The sequence below is a fragment of the Nilaparvata lugens genome, chromosome 5 (genome assembly GCF_014356525.2).
Source record: "Nilaparvata lugens isolate BPH chromosome 5, ASM1435652v1, whole genome shotgun sequence".
Lineage (NCBI taxonomy): Eukaryota > Metazoa > Arthropoda > Insecta > Hemiptera > Delphacidae > Nilaparvata > Nilaparvata lugens.
This window is the reverse complement of record NC_052508.1, coordinates 4,891,580-4,907,923: the sequence shown is the minus strand read 5'-3', so window position 1 is coordinate 4,907,923 and position 16,344 is coordinate 4,891,580. Positions and strand designations below refer to the sequence as shown.

Sequence of the window (16,344 nt, the reverse complement as noted above, 5' to 3'; positions counted from 1 at the left end):
ATTCAATTCTCAAAGCACAAAAACAAGCTGTAAGAATAATTTTACAACTAGTAGACCCCATAGCATCAGTTAAAGAACATTTCGCTCACTCAAATATAGGTAATGACAGTTTACAGTCCTTTCGTCTTTGAGACAATATTTGTGTGAAAGAAAATCTTGGAAATATTTTGACGTTTGGACATAATAATCATAGGTACAGCACTAGAAACAGAGATAAACTTTTACATTTGCAAAGCCAGAGACTTGAGTTCTACACGAAGAAGCCCACATACATAGGAGCCAAGTTCTATAACAAGCTACCGACGCGAATCCAACAAGAGCTGAATCCCAATAAATTCAAATTGGAACTAAAGAGATATTTAACTGAAAGAGCTCTTTATAATATCGAAGAATATCTGAATAAAATGAAATCAGCTCCTATGAGTTGAATTGTATTGTAAGTTTGTATTGTTGTATTCTGTAGATGTTTTATTTGTTATGTATTTTATTTTAAATTGTATCTAATCAAGGATATATATTTTTGACACTATTCATTGTATATACTGTACAAATTTATGAATAAAGAAATTATGAAATGATATGGTAAAAACTACTTACTATGAAGTATCCTTTTTATTGTATTCCACAACAAAATGTAGAAATTATTCATTACTTACCAGCACTGAATCAAGTAATAAATGTGTCACTTCAATGCCTTTCTTCTCAAATATTTATTAAAAAATGTGAATTATACTACATATATTGTAAATTATTTTGTTTCAATTTATTTTTTGCTTTTTCTTTAAGCAGTGAAGTGATTGAGTTCATTATTGAAAAACACTTATTTTTCTAAGACTTTCATTATTCATATTCATCTCTCATATTTATTACATTTTATTGTCATTTCTTGCTTCAATTTTTTGTTATCTCTGCATATTTTGTATTGTATTGTTGCTAACGACGTGGTTAAGTGGTAGAGTGGACATTGTTGTCCAAACTTCGTCACGTCAACAAAAATTAACAAGTCATTCTACTCTATTCTATTCTATATAATTTACCTGAGAACACAATAGCTCCCAAACGCCCTCTCTCTTCTGTTGGAGCCCAGTTAGCTAGGATGACGTTCAAAGAAGGGTAAACCAGGCCCTGCAATATATTGAAAATTAGAAAAACAATATAATGAAGAAAAGATTGATTATTAAGTGAGAGTTGGCTGGAGTATTTTAAATCTAGTGAAATATTTTACAAGAAATTTTATTAGTAATTCAAAAAACTAATACTGTTTCAATCTTTCCACGTCAAAAAGGCAACTGTTCCGATAGAATCAATTATAATTTCAAATCAGTCTTGGGTTGAAAGGAACTCTTGTACATAATAAAATATTCTAACTTAGTTGTAAACCTCTCTTTCAAGGATTAGGTGTGTTGACTCTTCCATCACTATATGTGTATGTGTGTTTGATTTACATGAGGAAGAATGTGGGCAAATATGTTATAAATAGTGATATACATAATTATTCTACTAGACACAGGGAGGACGTGAGAGTAGATTCACACCGTTATACTGGCACTCAGAGAAACTGGCAATTTACTTCTATAAAACTGTTCAATAAACTTCCTCTAGAGACTAGGCATCTAGAAATCGAAGAATTTAAAAGATCTATCAAAGCTATTCTTCTACAAAAATTCCTCTATTCAGTTGAGGAATTCTTTGCATAGCCTTAATACAATATTTGTTAAGTAGCACGCCTTCAATACTTACCTATAATTAAAAGTGCTTTATGACTTTAGACATATTGATTGGTGTAAATGTTTGACGATTGTTTTAACATGTGAAAGTGTTTCTGACAATAAAAGTGATTTGATTTTGATTTTGATTATTGGCTCAAATGTTTTTTGAAGATCTTCGAGTCATCATTACTTTTAAGGATGTACAATGGTGGGATTACACTGCGAATAAAACAGAAATATAGTGTGGTCCACGTGTTTGATTAGCAATTGTATTGCTATCCTTGTCTATCATTCAACAAAGCGGATAGCGCTATCTCTTTCTTGCTTTGCTCTGTTGCCAGATCATCCTTTAACAATGTAGAAATAATAATAAATTACGGTAACAAAATACTTCATCTAAATTATGAAAAATCGTTATTAAATTATTGAAAAATATAATTCCTTCGCTTGATAAAATATAATTGATTATTTTAAACGAGAATGAACAGTTAATATTACATCAATAAACCGGCATCAGTTACTCTCAATAGAAGGCATTGACAAGACAGAGGATCGGCAAAGTTGTTCTAGTATCTTTCCCCACTGCCATTATAATGTGGACCTCACTAGGTTGGCTAAATTTTTCTCAAAAAAATCATGTCGTATATAATGCTGCCGAACTAGCAGTTTTTTTCAGAGGCATGCAATCAGTACGCCTATAGTCGATGAATGAAGCATGTTAAGTGAAACGACTTGAAATAATTATTACCTTGAAAGACTTTGAAAATAAAGCATCAATTTCGGCTCTATAGAAGCGTACATACATGTAATTTACTAGCAAACAATAAGCCGGTTGGCCTTGACAATGTATGAAAGCAGCTCTACTAAGCATAGGCCTAAAAATAGACCAAGTCTTGAGTATGATTGTAAGAAAGCTCTAGTTGCTTCTTATTATTTTCTTACCGGCTGCCAATAAGATGTGCTAAAGTGAGATCCATGTTATAATGACATTGGAGAAAGATAGGAGAAAAACGTTGCCGATCTTCTGTCTTGTCATTGCCTTCTATAGACGGTAGCTGATACAGGTTTATTGATGTATTATTAACTAACTGTTCATTCTCGTTTAAAATAATCTATTATATTTTATTATGCGAGAAATTATATTTTCCAATAATTTCATAATTAAGATGGAATATTTTGTTACCTTATTATTACTTCTACATTGTTGAAAGACGATGTGCAATACCATTGCTAATCAAACACTGCCATTATAACGTGGACCTCACTATAGTCATAATAATCACTAGAAACCCTAGATAGTGCTAGTCGAAAAAATCCTCTATAATATAATAAAGGAAAGAACTGGCTTATACACATATGGGATAGGAAATTCACGAATGACGCATCATCACGTCTGAACTACTCAACTGATTAACTTGAAATTTTGAATAGATTCTTAATTTACCGAGGATGGTAAGATACATCGTTTACTGTAGAATGGAAACATGTCCAACAGAAAGCATTGTGATGGCGACGTTTTGAATATATCGTTTACTCAGGTTTAGGTTTAGGTTTTATCAAGTTTTTTGTCTCTCCTGTAAAATTATGAAAACTGATGGACATGTTGCCTTTCTGCGGTTAGCGATTCAATTATAGATCCTTGCGGAGCACGGGTTACATGCTTGTATAATATAATCTACATCTCTTCAATTGTATAGGCTACAAGTTGATAAAGTCTGGGGTCACTCAGTGTTGAAGTGTCATGATAATTTTTTAAGAATTTGAGAATTTTGAATTTTTAAACTTCCCTGCTTGAAGATTCAATGGACGAAATAAAGTATGAATTTTTTAAAATAAACAAACAATGGATTGGCATGTATACAAATACACAAATATGTATATTTTCAAATAAATACACTTCAATTATATAAGCTACAAGCCTACAAGTTGATAAAATCTGATGTTGGGGCAATCTGTTGAAGTGCATTATGATTTTTTTTTTCAAGAATTTGAATTTTTAAACTTCTCTGCTTGAAGATTCAATCGACCAAATGAAGTATGAATTTTTAAAAATTGACAAACAATAGATTGGAATGTATACAGAGATAGAATATTAGCTTGAGTATTGGTGGACGTCCTTGAAAAATATTATTGCTCTTGAGAATCTATTGGACAATGAGGCGCCCATCGCCTGTTGACAATAGAGACTTTAAAATAGCTACCAACAACAAAGCATCGGTGGTTATGTAACGACAGGAATATAAAGGAAGAGTGCTTTTAAAGAGTGTTTTCTTTCTCTCTTCAGCGAGAGAAGTTTGTGTTCGAATTTGAACTGGGAGAGAAGAAAGATGGATTGAATAATAGAATATAATAATTGAAGAGACTTGAAATGTTGTCAAAATATCTAGGTACTTTATTTTAATAGAAATTATTATTTTACTTTTACTAAAAAATAATTGTTTTTGACATTTCAAGTCTCTTCAATTATGGAAAAGTTCCACATCAGCAATCTTAACTCTACAATAGAATATATTGTCTTTTTTCTGTATAGGGCTACTTGTAATATAAATATAAATAAAAATAAAATCTCAGTACCTTTTTGAATTATTTCATCACAAACATGTTTCAACATTGATGCCATTTTCAAGTGACGAAAATAGCATCAATGTCCGAAACATGTTGTGATAAAATAATTCAAAAAGGGTACTGAGATTTTTATTTTTATTTATATTTAGAACATATATAATATTGGTAACTTACCGTAGACAATCATTATCAAACAGTTGTAGAAAAAAATGAGTGTCAGAAATTTGATTCTTCTTCATCTAGTTCTTCTTCTTCTTCTTCTTCTTCTTCTTCTTCTTCTTTCTATAATTATAATATATTATAATATGATATGGTATATAATATTATTATAACGTGGATCTCACTATAGCTGCTGCTTATATTTGTTCTTCAATAATTATGTTTTTCTTTCAATTCATTCAAAAGTTTATTATGGATTTTGATTCAATAAATCAGTTCTAGAGTAAACATGGTTTGTCTTCAATTCAACTTAATCAAATTACTTCAGTAACTATCCTCTGTCAGCTATACTCTGAAAACATGTATTATTAATTTTCTTGACTAATACAATATAATTGATTATTTAAACAAGAATGAACAGTTAATATTACATAAGATCTTGTGTCAGCTATCTTCTATAGAAGGCAGTGGCAAGGCAGAGAACTGACAACTCTGTACACCTATTTTTTCCTCTGCTATTATATCGTAAACCTTACTATAATATACATACAAATTAATCGATACCTGCTCTACATGCGTAACATCACAGGGAGAGAATAAATAAATCATTTTACGAGTTATACAGACCTGTCCAATGCCCATAATGATGCGCACTTCGATAAGACCCAATACGTCGCCCTCGCGCGCCGCCAGGGGGGTCAAAAGTGTGCCCAGCGTCGATATCAGAATGCCCACCGAAAGGGTGTGCTTGCCCCCTATGCGCTCGGCTAGTAATCCACCTGGCACCTACAAAATAAACATGCAATTCGTCATGAAGGGCTACCACTTTCATTGAAATATTTATTTAAATGTTATAAATTATTGATTATAATAAATAATCAATAATAATGTATTAAGCAAGAAATTATATTTTTCAATAATTTCATAATGACAAAAAGTTCACAGCCAATACGGCTTGTTGCCTCGAAAAAACTCACCTCAAAATCATTTCGAGAACACACTGGAATTAGAATGAGGTAACTACGATGTTCCTTTCTCTTACTTTATCAATAATCAAATAATCAAATGATTTCATTGTAGGAGGCTCTTGAAATAGCCAAGAGTATAACAACAGTCAAAATTGAACAAGATTGAAAACATAACATAGTTACAAAATCACAGACAGTCAATAAATATATATCAAAGATGACTAAAGTGAGGTCCACGTTATAATAGCAGTGGAGAAAGATATGAGAACAACGTTGCCGATCTTCTGTCTTGTCAATGCTTTCTATAGACGGCAGGCAGGTTTATTGATGAAATATTAATTGTTCATTCTCGTTTAAAATAATCAATTATAATTAATTGAGCAAGAAATTATAGTTTTCAATGATTTCATAAAGAATTTTCAAAGCGCTATCCGCTTTGTTGAATGATAGACAAGGATAGCAATACCATTGCTAATCAAACACTGTCATTACAACGTGGACCTGACTATATAGGAGATCACAGCTGCTATATTTATTCAGAATCGGATGGATGAGAAAGATACCTGTGACAGTAGATAACCCCAGAAAAAAGCTGATTCTATTGCTTTTTGTGCCGCTTCACTCCAATCGAATTCGCCCCCACCGACAGTTGATATGTTCTCGTTTACCTGGCGAGAAATTGAAAAAAATGTATATATACATAAAATAAAGAGTCAAAACTAAATAGGAAGAAAAATAAAAATCTCAGTAACCTTTTTGAATTATTTTATCACAACATGTTTCAACATTGATGCCATTTTTAAGTGATCAAAAATAAAAACAGTAATAAATAATTCAAAAAGGGTACTAAGATTTTTATTTTCTTCCTATTTATATTACAAGTAGCCCTATACAGGAAAGAGTCAAAACTAAGATAATTATTTTAAATAATCCAGACTGAAATATTTTCCTATAAATGGTTCCATTACTTTGAAATGATGGTATTTCATTATCTGCTTTTATCATGAATGGTCAATATGATGCACATATTTATTTATTTATACATTGATACATACAATATCATTATATGAATGATTGGGAAAGGAAAAAGAGGCTAAGGCTGTGCAAAGGCTAAAAATATAGTTTCTGCTGTTGATATTTTTCAATTTTTTATGACTTTTATATCATCAAGCTATCAAAATAAAAGAGTTTTCTCAGGAAAACATTTTTTTCCGATCTTTTTTACTTTTTGAGATATGACAGCCTAAAGTTTAGATTTTTGGGACAGAACATTTCAAATTTGGTAAGAGATAAATCCATGGGATTTAGAGGATAAATTCTTCATGGTATAATACCATAATTGTGGTAAACGTCAACAATAATTGTTGATTGAGTAAAACAAAAATGGTTTGGAAATATAATTTTCTTCATGGTTTTGTTAATTGAATAAAACATTTTTTTTTTGAAAATATCAATTTTTGAGAAAGTTATTCAATTTACTAAGAATAACTCAACTAAATGTTACTTTTGGTCATTTTTTGTAAATTGAATAACCTTCTCAAAAATTGATATCTTCAAAACATTCTTGTTTTATTCAATCAACAATACCATGGAGAATTCATCCTCTAGATCTCATGGATTTATTTCTTACCAAATTTGAAATGTTCTGTCCCAAAAATCTAAACTTTAGGCGGTCATATCTCAAAAAGTAATGATCGGAAAAAATGTTTTCCTGAGAAAAATGTTTCATTTTGATAGCTTGGTGATATAAAAATCGAATATAAAAATATTTAACCAATCATAAAAATGTAAATTTAAATATTATTCAATCACCAAATATCCAATACAGGAGAGTATTACTGACTTATGTTTAAATAGCTAGGTACTGAAATTGTTTTAACACGATATAAAGAAATATAATGGGGCGTTTCGTGTTCTACTTTTATTGTATCGGCACCGAAACCCCACTTCAGAGATAGAATCATTTGATACTCTTATTTTCCAAGAAGGATTTTGCCTCTTGTCTAATAAAAATATTCATCATTCTACTCTGGATCCTAAACTAACAAATTTACCATTTTCATTAAGTTGACAATGCGTTGGCAATAAATAAAATACATTGCATCTGATTACGTTTATTGAAAACTTTTCAAGTTTACAAAATAAAAGAATGTTACACAATAAAAAACTTATTACTATCAAACCTATACTCTGAAATATGTTTTCTTTTTGACAAGACCTAATTTTTAAAACAATGAACAAATTTTACTGATTTTCTCAAAATAGATTAGATTAATTAATTTACTCACGTGAATTTAGCCTAAGATTCCACTTTTAATTTTAACACCTTAAAAAATTTAAATTGACACTTTCAAAAGTTACATTAACAAACAAATTTTCTACTTTATGTTTAATTGAACAAATAAATGAAATAATAAGCTATTAATTAGAATTTTACCAATAAATGGGAGCAACCAAATTTTTGTTCTAACTCGTGGAATCTCAGGTGAAAAAAGGTACGGAAACAAACAGGATATATTATAAACTTCCTTTACCTAGAGCAAATAAATCTCAATGCTACTGAAATCTGAGTTATATAATTCAATGTATCAACAAATAAAAGTTAAATTTAAGTTATAATCTGGTTATTTAATTTGTACATGTCAAAACTTTATAAAAAATTAAATAAACTATTGTTACAATTCAAACGAGTTCATTTATTCAACCTGATTTATTGACATTAAAAGGCGGCAAGTTTAAAATTTTGTTTTGGCGGTATAGATCGACACAAGTTTGAACTACAAAATCAATTCTCTCTCAAGTTAACTGATAATATTTAATGTGACATTTTTATTATTTTTTCTAACATTACAAATGCCCGCCTCAACAATAAAAAAATTTATTTTCAATTTTGAAAAAATTTAAAATTGATTTTTTTTTATAAGTGTAATTACACAAAGTATAGAAATTCTAAATCAAGATTATTACATCGAATATACTGAAATAATTTTTTTTTTTATATAAAAAGCAATTGCATTAAATTCTCATAGCAAAATTTAAGTATGTCAAAAATATTCAAATGATTATTAATTCATATAAGAAAATTACAAAATTATTTCCGTTACATTTTTATGCATAACAATCTAGAATGTATTTTGTTGAAATTTTCATCAAAATGAATACCTTATAGATATAAACAAATGTCAAACTGTAAGAATAAAATTCCATAAGTTAATAATAAATGAATATAGATTATTAGAATACAAAACAATATAGAATAAATCAATGATGTATAGTGGATATATTCATGTTATAAAAAACATTCTCAAATACTCATACTCAATTATAGTCTATTTACGAAGAATAGTTCAATATATGAAGACACTTTCAATATATTTACGTCGATGAATGTTTTTTGCGATGAAATGTTTTATGTGATGATCAATGATGATGAAGAATGTTTTATTCCAATGAATGCGAAGATGGTAGCAGTATAGAACTCTAGAAGTTCTTGTAGACCAACTCGTTCTTGAAGTACCATGGAATTGTAGTCATCAGTCATCATTGAAGAATTATAGTCACAAATTGTAGACATCGCAACATCTCGTTTCATTTTTCTTAGTGCTTCTAAAATTTTTAGGAGTGATTTTTCTTTTTTTATTCTCGAAGATAATATACAGCATACAGATTTCAGACACATCTTATGCAGTAATAACTTGTAGATACATCGTGAATAACTTGAAGATATTGTAGATTTCAGTCATGATTTTTTTTTTTTTTTTTTTTAGCATCAATGAGAAAGTTCATTTGATAGAAGTTCTTGTAGAAATAACTATTTTATTCGATAGTTATTACGAGTTTGAAGATCAATTGACATTTTGTAAAGCAGGAACATTGTTTACAAAAATCCATTGACTTGGATTTAGATGAAATGTTACAAAAATCCATTAAACTTGGTTTTATGCGAATCTCGAAGATCAATTTTAACAATTTTTACAACTGGAACATTTTTGGATTTAGACGAAGATGAAAGTTCATTTGCAGGCACATTCGTAGATACATCTCGTTATTTTTTAATCACTCATTTCTTTTACTTCTCACTTTTACATGTCCATACTCGTTTAGATAGCACTTTTATTTGTAGTTGTAGTTGCATTATGTGCAAGTGGAAAATTTTGAAAGGATTAACTTAAGGAACGGAGTGAGTTGCTAGAAAGGATTCACTGTTGCCAATATCTAGAAAGGAATAGCTTTTTAAGGTAAGGTAAATTTTAGGTAAAGGTTTCTTGCAATGCAAAATCTTGAAGTTCTTGTGACTATAATTTCTGGAACACTCTCTATGTGGAATGACATCTTTACGCTGTGGAATGGAGTTAGGCCACATCTCAGCTTGAAGTTCTGCGACGAAGTTCCATACCACTACCATTTTATTTTCAGCAATTTCGTTGTCGTAGAATATTGAAGATTCGAAGATATCATTCACATTTGTATATACGTTGCAGTGTTATTCGATGCACTAGTAGTCACTTTCACGTCAAGAAGTATGAGCATTTAAGAATAAAAAATTATTATTTAAATTTTAATAAGAATAAAAAATCTATATATATATTTTTTAAAGATAAGTTTTAGAATTGACTATTACTCAAAAATATAGTTAAGTTGATAAATCGTCAGTCATATTTCAAACAAAATGAATCATGAATATTGTAAGTTCATGAATTTATCCACAAATTTCAAGTAAATCATAAAATAAAATATTGACAGAAGAGTTATACTAAATATTTAGATAGGATATTAGTGATCAATAGCATATGAATCAATTTTAATTAAACAATATTATTATTTCAAGTACGTACACATTATTATACTGAATACAGTGAATATAGAATAATATATCAATTAACAACAAATATATTATTTATTCCTTTATTTAAATCGTTTCAATGGTTTTCAGCAATTTATTTTCAATTAATTTGAACATTCATTATTTTATTAATCATTAATGTCAATCATTTTGTTATGAATTTACTATAAAAGTAGGAATTAAACACAATGAAATTTAAATATTACTTATAAATTTTCCAAAACTTTCAAAATACGTTTCATCAAGTCATTTAAATCATTGTATTACCAACACAAGCTACATGGTCATTCATAAGCACAAATTACATTACACAAAATTTATGAGCATCCTTAAGACTTCAAGGTCAGGATTTCTTACTCAAACAAAATACAATTATAAATCAATAATTACTAATACTAATACATACCAACAAGAATACTAAACAACAGTACCAATACAATAGATTTCATGACTCAATAAAATTTGTTTGAATTACATTATTTTAAACAAAGTTTCATTTTCTACAGTTGATTTAACAAAGTGTTATAGTATTCAATTGCATATTTTTATTTTAGAATGATTCTCAAGCCATTGATCACGTAAGTTTAGAAAAATTAATCATCTTTATGGTAAAAACGCTTCATCATAAACTTATTTACTTTCAAAATTTTTCCAGTTTTTATTTCTTCAAGTTCATAACAACCCTTTCTTAAATCTTTTACTACAACATACGGTCCCTTATATTTTGCACACAGTTTCGAAGATATTTTCTTCAATTTGTTAGATAGAATGTAATTTTTTATCAAGACTTGATCACCTACATTGATCTACATGGATTTTTATTTCTCATATTCTGTTTAAATCTTCTGATTACTCCTTTATTTTTTATATTAATTAATACTCTTCTATTTCTAAGTTCTTCGGGTTCAAGTTCAAATTTATTATCAGGAGGAAATCTAATACTTTTGAAAACTAAATGACCTAATTTTTTATTCATCATCATCTCTACTGGAATCTGTCCTGTTGTTTCATGAAAGTTACAGTTAATGATGTATTATTGTGATGCTCCATATCCAGGCGGCGGGTAGTTGAACTGCTGCGGAAACATCATTGGATTTCTAGGATGAAAATTACCTGGTTGATTCATGTTTTGATTCATTTGATTCATGTTTGCATTATTTGATTGTCTACGATCTTCCTGACGTTGTTGATAACCTGATCTTTGAAAGTTGTTATTATTTCTTCTATTATCAAAATTATTGCGTCCTACCTGATCAAATCTTCGATTGTCATTTGACTGATTCTTATCTTGATTTTCTTGATTGTTTTGATTTTTGTTCACTATATTCATCTCTATAAACTGAATGCATCCAACACCTTAATAATTCTTCTGCATTCTTTACATTCTAACAATTGCAGCGGTAATTATTTTCATTGTAATGATTTTTCAACATTTCAAAAATGTGTCTTTGTCAATAGCCGGAATTAAATTTTATAGATATTAAATTTGGAAATAAAATATTCACTTAAAGTTAACTTACTACCAATGACGTATTTTCCAAATTGAAGTTCTTGTCGTGCTTTCTTCTGGATGTCTTGCGACCACATCTTCGAGATGAATTTGTTTTTGAAGCTTTCAAAACTGTCAATATCGGTTTTTACAAAATCCCACCATTCTTGTTGTTGATAAGTTTTATTCAAATATTGTCCAAAATACTTTTTATTTTCCCCATTCAGTAATATGGTTACGAGATAAATATTCAGTAAGCTATTGATGAAGTTCATAGGATTTCTCCTGTCAATCGACATTTGAAATTCGTATTTGTCAGAAGGAAAGCAATTATTACTTGCGGTACAAAGTTCACTTGTGATGAGATTTTTTCTGTAATTTATCAACTGTTTCACTGTTTTTCTCTACATTCAACTGTAAGGTACAGACCTTGACAGCTTCTTCGTTCTGCCTAACTTCCAAAATATTCAGATTCTTAGTGATCCTATCTTCTAAATTGATTTGCATGGCTGATTGTTGGTGAACACTAGCCCTAACATTTTCCATCTCTTCATTAATATTATTAATTTCATCTTTCAATTGACTTGTATTGTTCATTGTTTCGGTTACCTGACCTACTTGTACCTCAAGTTTTTTAGTTTTGACCTGCATTCTTCGATTTCTTTGTTATTTTTCATACAGTATTGATCTAACCTACTTTCTTGTTTTGTAATTTTTTTGTCTAGTTCTGACCTAACCTTCTCAATTTTCTTGTCCTGGCATTCAACTTTCTGATTTATTGTTTGAAACTGTGCTTTTATTTCATTAAACTTCTCATCAAACTTATCATTTTGTCTGTTAAGTTTTTGGTTTAAACCATTAATTTCATTTTTTACACTGTTAATTTCACTTTTAATTTCATTTTTAATTTCATTTCTTGCTTCATCTTGTTTTTTAAATTCATTTTTTATACTTTTGTTTTGTTCTTCAAGAAACTTCATCAAGATATCCATTTTAGAATTTACATTATAAAGTGAATCGCTAGATTGAGCAATAGAATCTTCAATGTTTTTGTGAGCATCATTGTTTGAATTATTGACTTGATCATTTGAAATCTTTAAATTTGAATCATCAACTTTTGTAGTTCAGGTTTATTACAATTCCTATCGTTTTGATCGAGGAAACCACAAAATCTTCACCTAAGGATTCATTTGACTCTACTAGGGTTAAGTTCAGTTGTTCTTGCGACTCCATATCACTTGAATTCAATACAATAGTATCATTGGATGTATCAAACTCTTGCATTGTACTTTCCCTATCTTCTAATTCATCTACCATTATAGTATCTTGGACGCTTCAGATTCATGAATCAATTTTTCCATTTTGGTTGATGTCTTCGTCTTACTTCTTAGTAGATAGTTGTTCATCAGAACGCAGTATTTTGAATACAGATATAATCATTTACAATGTTTTCTATAATTTACCTCGCATTTCAACTCAATGAACTTAACTGATTTGTAATCTAACCTAGTCAAAATCATTCAAAGTATCTCTTAGCGTCACTATCAAATTCTAACCTAACCATGAACTTTTCAAGTTTCAACATTTATTATTTGTGGTCTTTGTGAATATTTTGTTTCGATTTTCCCCATTCAGGGATGCCATTTGGGGCGTTTCGTGTGTTACTTGTATTGTATCGGCACCGAAACCCCACTTCAGAGATAGAATCATTTGATACTCTTATTTTCCAAGAAGGATTTTGCCTCTTGTCTAATAAAAATATTCATCATCTACTCTGGATCCTAAACTAACAAATTTACCATTTTCATTAAGTTGACAATGCGTTGGCAATAAAAAAAATACATTGCATCTGATTATTTTATTGAAAACTTTTCAAGTTTACAAAATAAAAGAATGTTACACAATAAAAAACTTATTACTATCAAACCTATACTCTGAAATATGTTTTCTTTTTGACAAGACCTAATTTTAAAATAATGAACAAATTTTACTGATTTTTCAAAAATAGATTAGATTAATTAAATTTTACTCACGTGAATTTAGCCTAAGATTCCACTTTTAATTTTAAACACCTTAAAAAATTTAAATTGACACTTTCAAAAGTTACATAACAAACAAATTTTCTACTTTATGTTTAATTGAACAAATAAATGAAATAATAAGCTATTAATTAGAATTTTACCAATAAATGTGGAGCAACCAAATTTTTTGTTCTAACTCGTGGAATCTCAGGTGAAAAAAGGTACGGAAACAAACAGGATATATTATAAACTTCCTTTACCTAGAGCAAATAAATCTCAATGCTACTGAAATCTGAGTTATATAATTCAATGTATCAACCAAATAAAAGTTAATTTAAGTTATAATCTGGTTATTTAATTTGTACACTGTCAAAACTTTAAAAAAATTAAATAAACTATTGTTACAATTCAAACGAGTTCATTTATTCAACCTGATTTATTGACATAAAAGGCGGCAAGTTTAAAATTTTGTTTTGGCGGTATAAGATCGACAAGTTTGAACTACAAAATCAATCTCTCTCAAGTTAACTGATAATATTAAATGTGACATTTTTTATTATTTTTTCTAACATTACAATAAATACATTTATTATTCCAAATATCGTTTACAAGAGATTATTACCAATTTTATTTTTGAAGCTACTGAAATTATTTAAACAATAAAATATATCAAGTACCCTTTCATCCCATCACCAAACACAACTACAGTTCTAACTCTTCAAGAGGTATTTTCGAAGAAGCTCATTTTTTTTCTATTCAAAAATTAATTTATTTTGCAAAACATATAATACATTATTACAAAACATTGTAACTAGAGCTCAAAATACAAAATACAAGAAAAATTACTTATGAATAAAAAAATGTAATGGCAATTGACTTTGAAATGGCTCTTGAAGATTTGAAACTAGATGTGTTGTGATAAAATAAAAGGGTATTTGAAATCTTTCATTGTGTTTCGAGATAATAACCGTGTACTTGATAATTTTGATCAATCTAATTTTTTGGATAGTAGCTCTCATAGAATTTCCATCTATAGTGAGGTCCACGTTATAATGGTAGAGGAGAAAGATGGTAGAAAGACGTTGCCGATCCTCTCTGTCTTTTCAATGCCTACTATAGACGGTAGCTGATACAGGTTTATTGATGTAATATTAACTGTTCATTCTCGTTTGAAATAATCAATTAGATTTTAATTTATTTATGTATTTATTTAAAAGAACAAAGAAGACTACACCTACAGGCGTTAAGCCAAAACAGTCTTCACTACAATTTACAATCGTATTACGGTAAGTATATTTCCGTTTATTAAGTAAGAAATTATATTTTTCAATAATTTCATAATGAATTCTCATAATTAAGATGAAATATTTGTTAATAAACTATTCATCCTACATTGTTGAAAGACGATCTGGCAACAGAACAAAGCGAGAAAGAGATAGCGCTATTCGCTTCGTTGAATGATAGACAAGGATGCCATTATAACGTGGACCTCACTATAGCTGTTAACCCTGTTGTCAATAGTAAAAGTGTTCGGGGTGGCTTACAGAATTTAACTTAGGATTTTCGTTTGATAATTATTTTGATAAATCAACAACTATTTAAGAAAAAATAATGATTAGTATATGGGATTTATTGGTACTTACCGTACCTTCAGAGTTAGAAGAGTTTTGTTGTCGTTGGTGCTTGGACAATAGTCGAATTCATTGTCAGGAATTTTGTGTAGTGGCGGATTATGTGCTATCACCATTTTGTGTCAGCGCTATGCTCAGGCAAAAACCTCATCACGTAGGCATTCGCTAGTCCGAAAAAGCATAATATTGCGATCAGGTACCGTTTGTCTATGCGATCTGAAACATAAGAGAAAAGTGATTTGATTGTATGGTATATTAATTAATTGATATAGGTAATACTTTTTAACATGTTTAATGATAATATGACGGTTATTCAATTTTAAAAGTGAAGCTGTTTTTAATCATTTATTAATAACTAGCCGTCAGGCTCGCTTCGCTTGCCATATCCGTCTAGCAGGGGCTCCGCCCCTGGACCCCCGACTGGATCGTCCAAGACTGAGATCAGCAGGCTCGCTTCGCTTCGCACTGCATTTTTATGATATGTTAGGACGATCCAGTCGGGGGTCCAGACTAAACGTCTGGCTAAACGGATATGGCAAGCGAAGCGAGCTGACGGCTAGTAATATAAATATCCCAGGAATAGCTGTGATTGAAGTAGCAGTGCCCAATCAATTTTTCCGCGATAAGCATTTCAATCTTCAACTTGGTGCCAACCAACAAAGTCAACTCAACTTAATGCCAACCTGACAAAATTATTAATTTAGTTACCAGTTAATAACTGTTTCGAAGAGGTACTCTCTCTAGATTATAGTTCTATATTAACATATGGTATGGACATTTTCAATTATAATTAAGAGAATAAGAAGAATATACATGCTAAAAGACGAACTTTAAACCCTCAAAAACCACCCTAGAGTTAAAATATTGCCAAAAGATTTCTTAGTGCGCCTCTAAAGGGCCAACTGAACATACCTACCAAATTTGAAACGTTTTGGTCGGTAGATTTTTAGTTGCGAGTG

At 29.5% G+C, this 16,344-nt stretch overlaps 1 protein-coding gene across 1 annotated transcript; it reads right to left on the bottom strand.

Moving 5' to 3' along the window:
- Window positions 1-964: 964 nt before the first annotated feature.
- LOC120351554 (putative inorganic phosphate cotransporter) lies at window positions 965-15,501 on the bottom strand. The gene is made up of 4 exons (XM_039429349.1): window positions 15,403-15,501; window positions 5,965-6,069; window positions 5,061-5,219; window positions 965-1,125 (listed from the first exon to the last, which is right to left on the bottom strand). Exons 1-4 carry the CDS (start codon window positions 15,499-15,501, stop codon window positions 1,015-1,017), a joined length of 474 nt encoding a protein of 157 aa, XP_039285283.1. The 3' UTR covers window positions 965-1,014.
- Window positions 15,502-16,344: the final 843 nt, after the last annotated feature.

Bases quoted from the DNA above. Each gene is read 5' to 3' on its own strand.
- LOC120351554 (XM_039429349.1), bottom strand. From the start codon at position 15,501: ATGGTGATAGCACATAATCCGCCACTACACAAAATTCCTGACAATGAA. The intron at 6,070-15,402 runs GTACGGTAAGTA...ATTTCTCGCCAG, and splicing joins AAACTCTTCTAACTCTGAAG to GTAAACGAGAACATATCAAC. The intron at 1,126-5,060 runs GTCTGTATAACT...AATATATTGCAG, and splicing joins TCATTATGGGCATTGGACAG to GGCCTGGTTTACCCTTCTTT.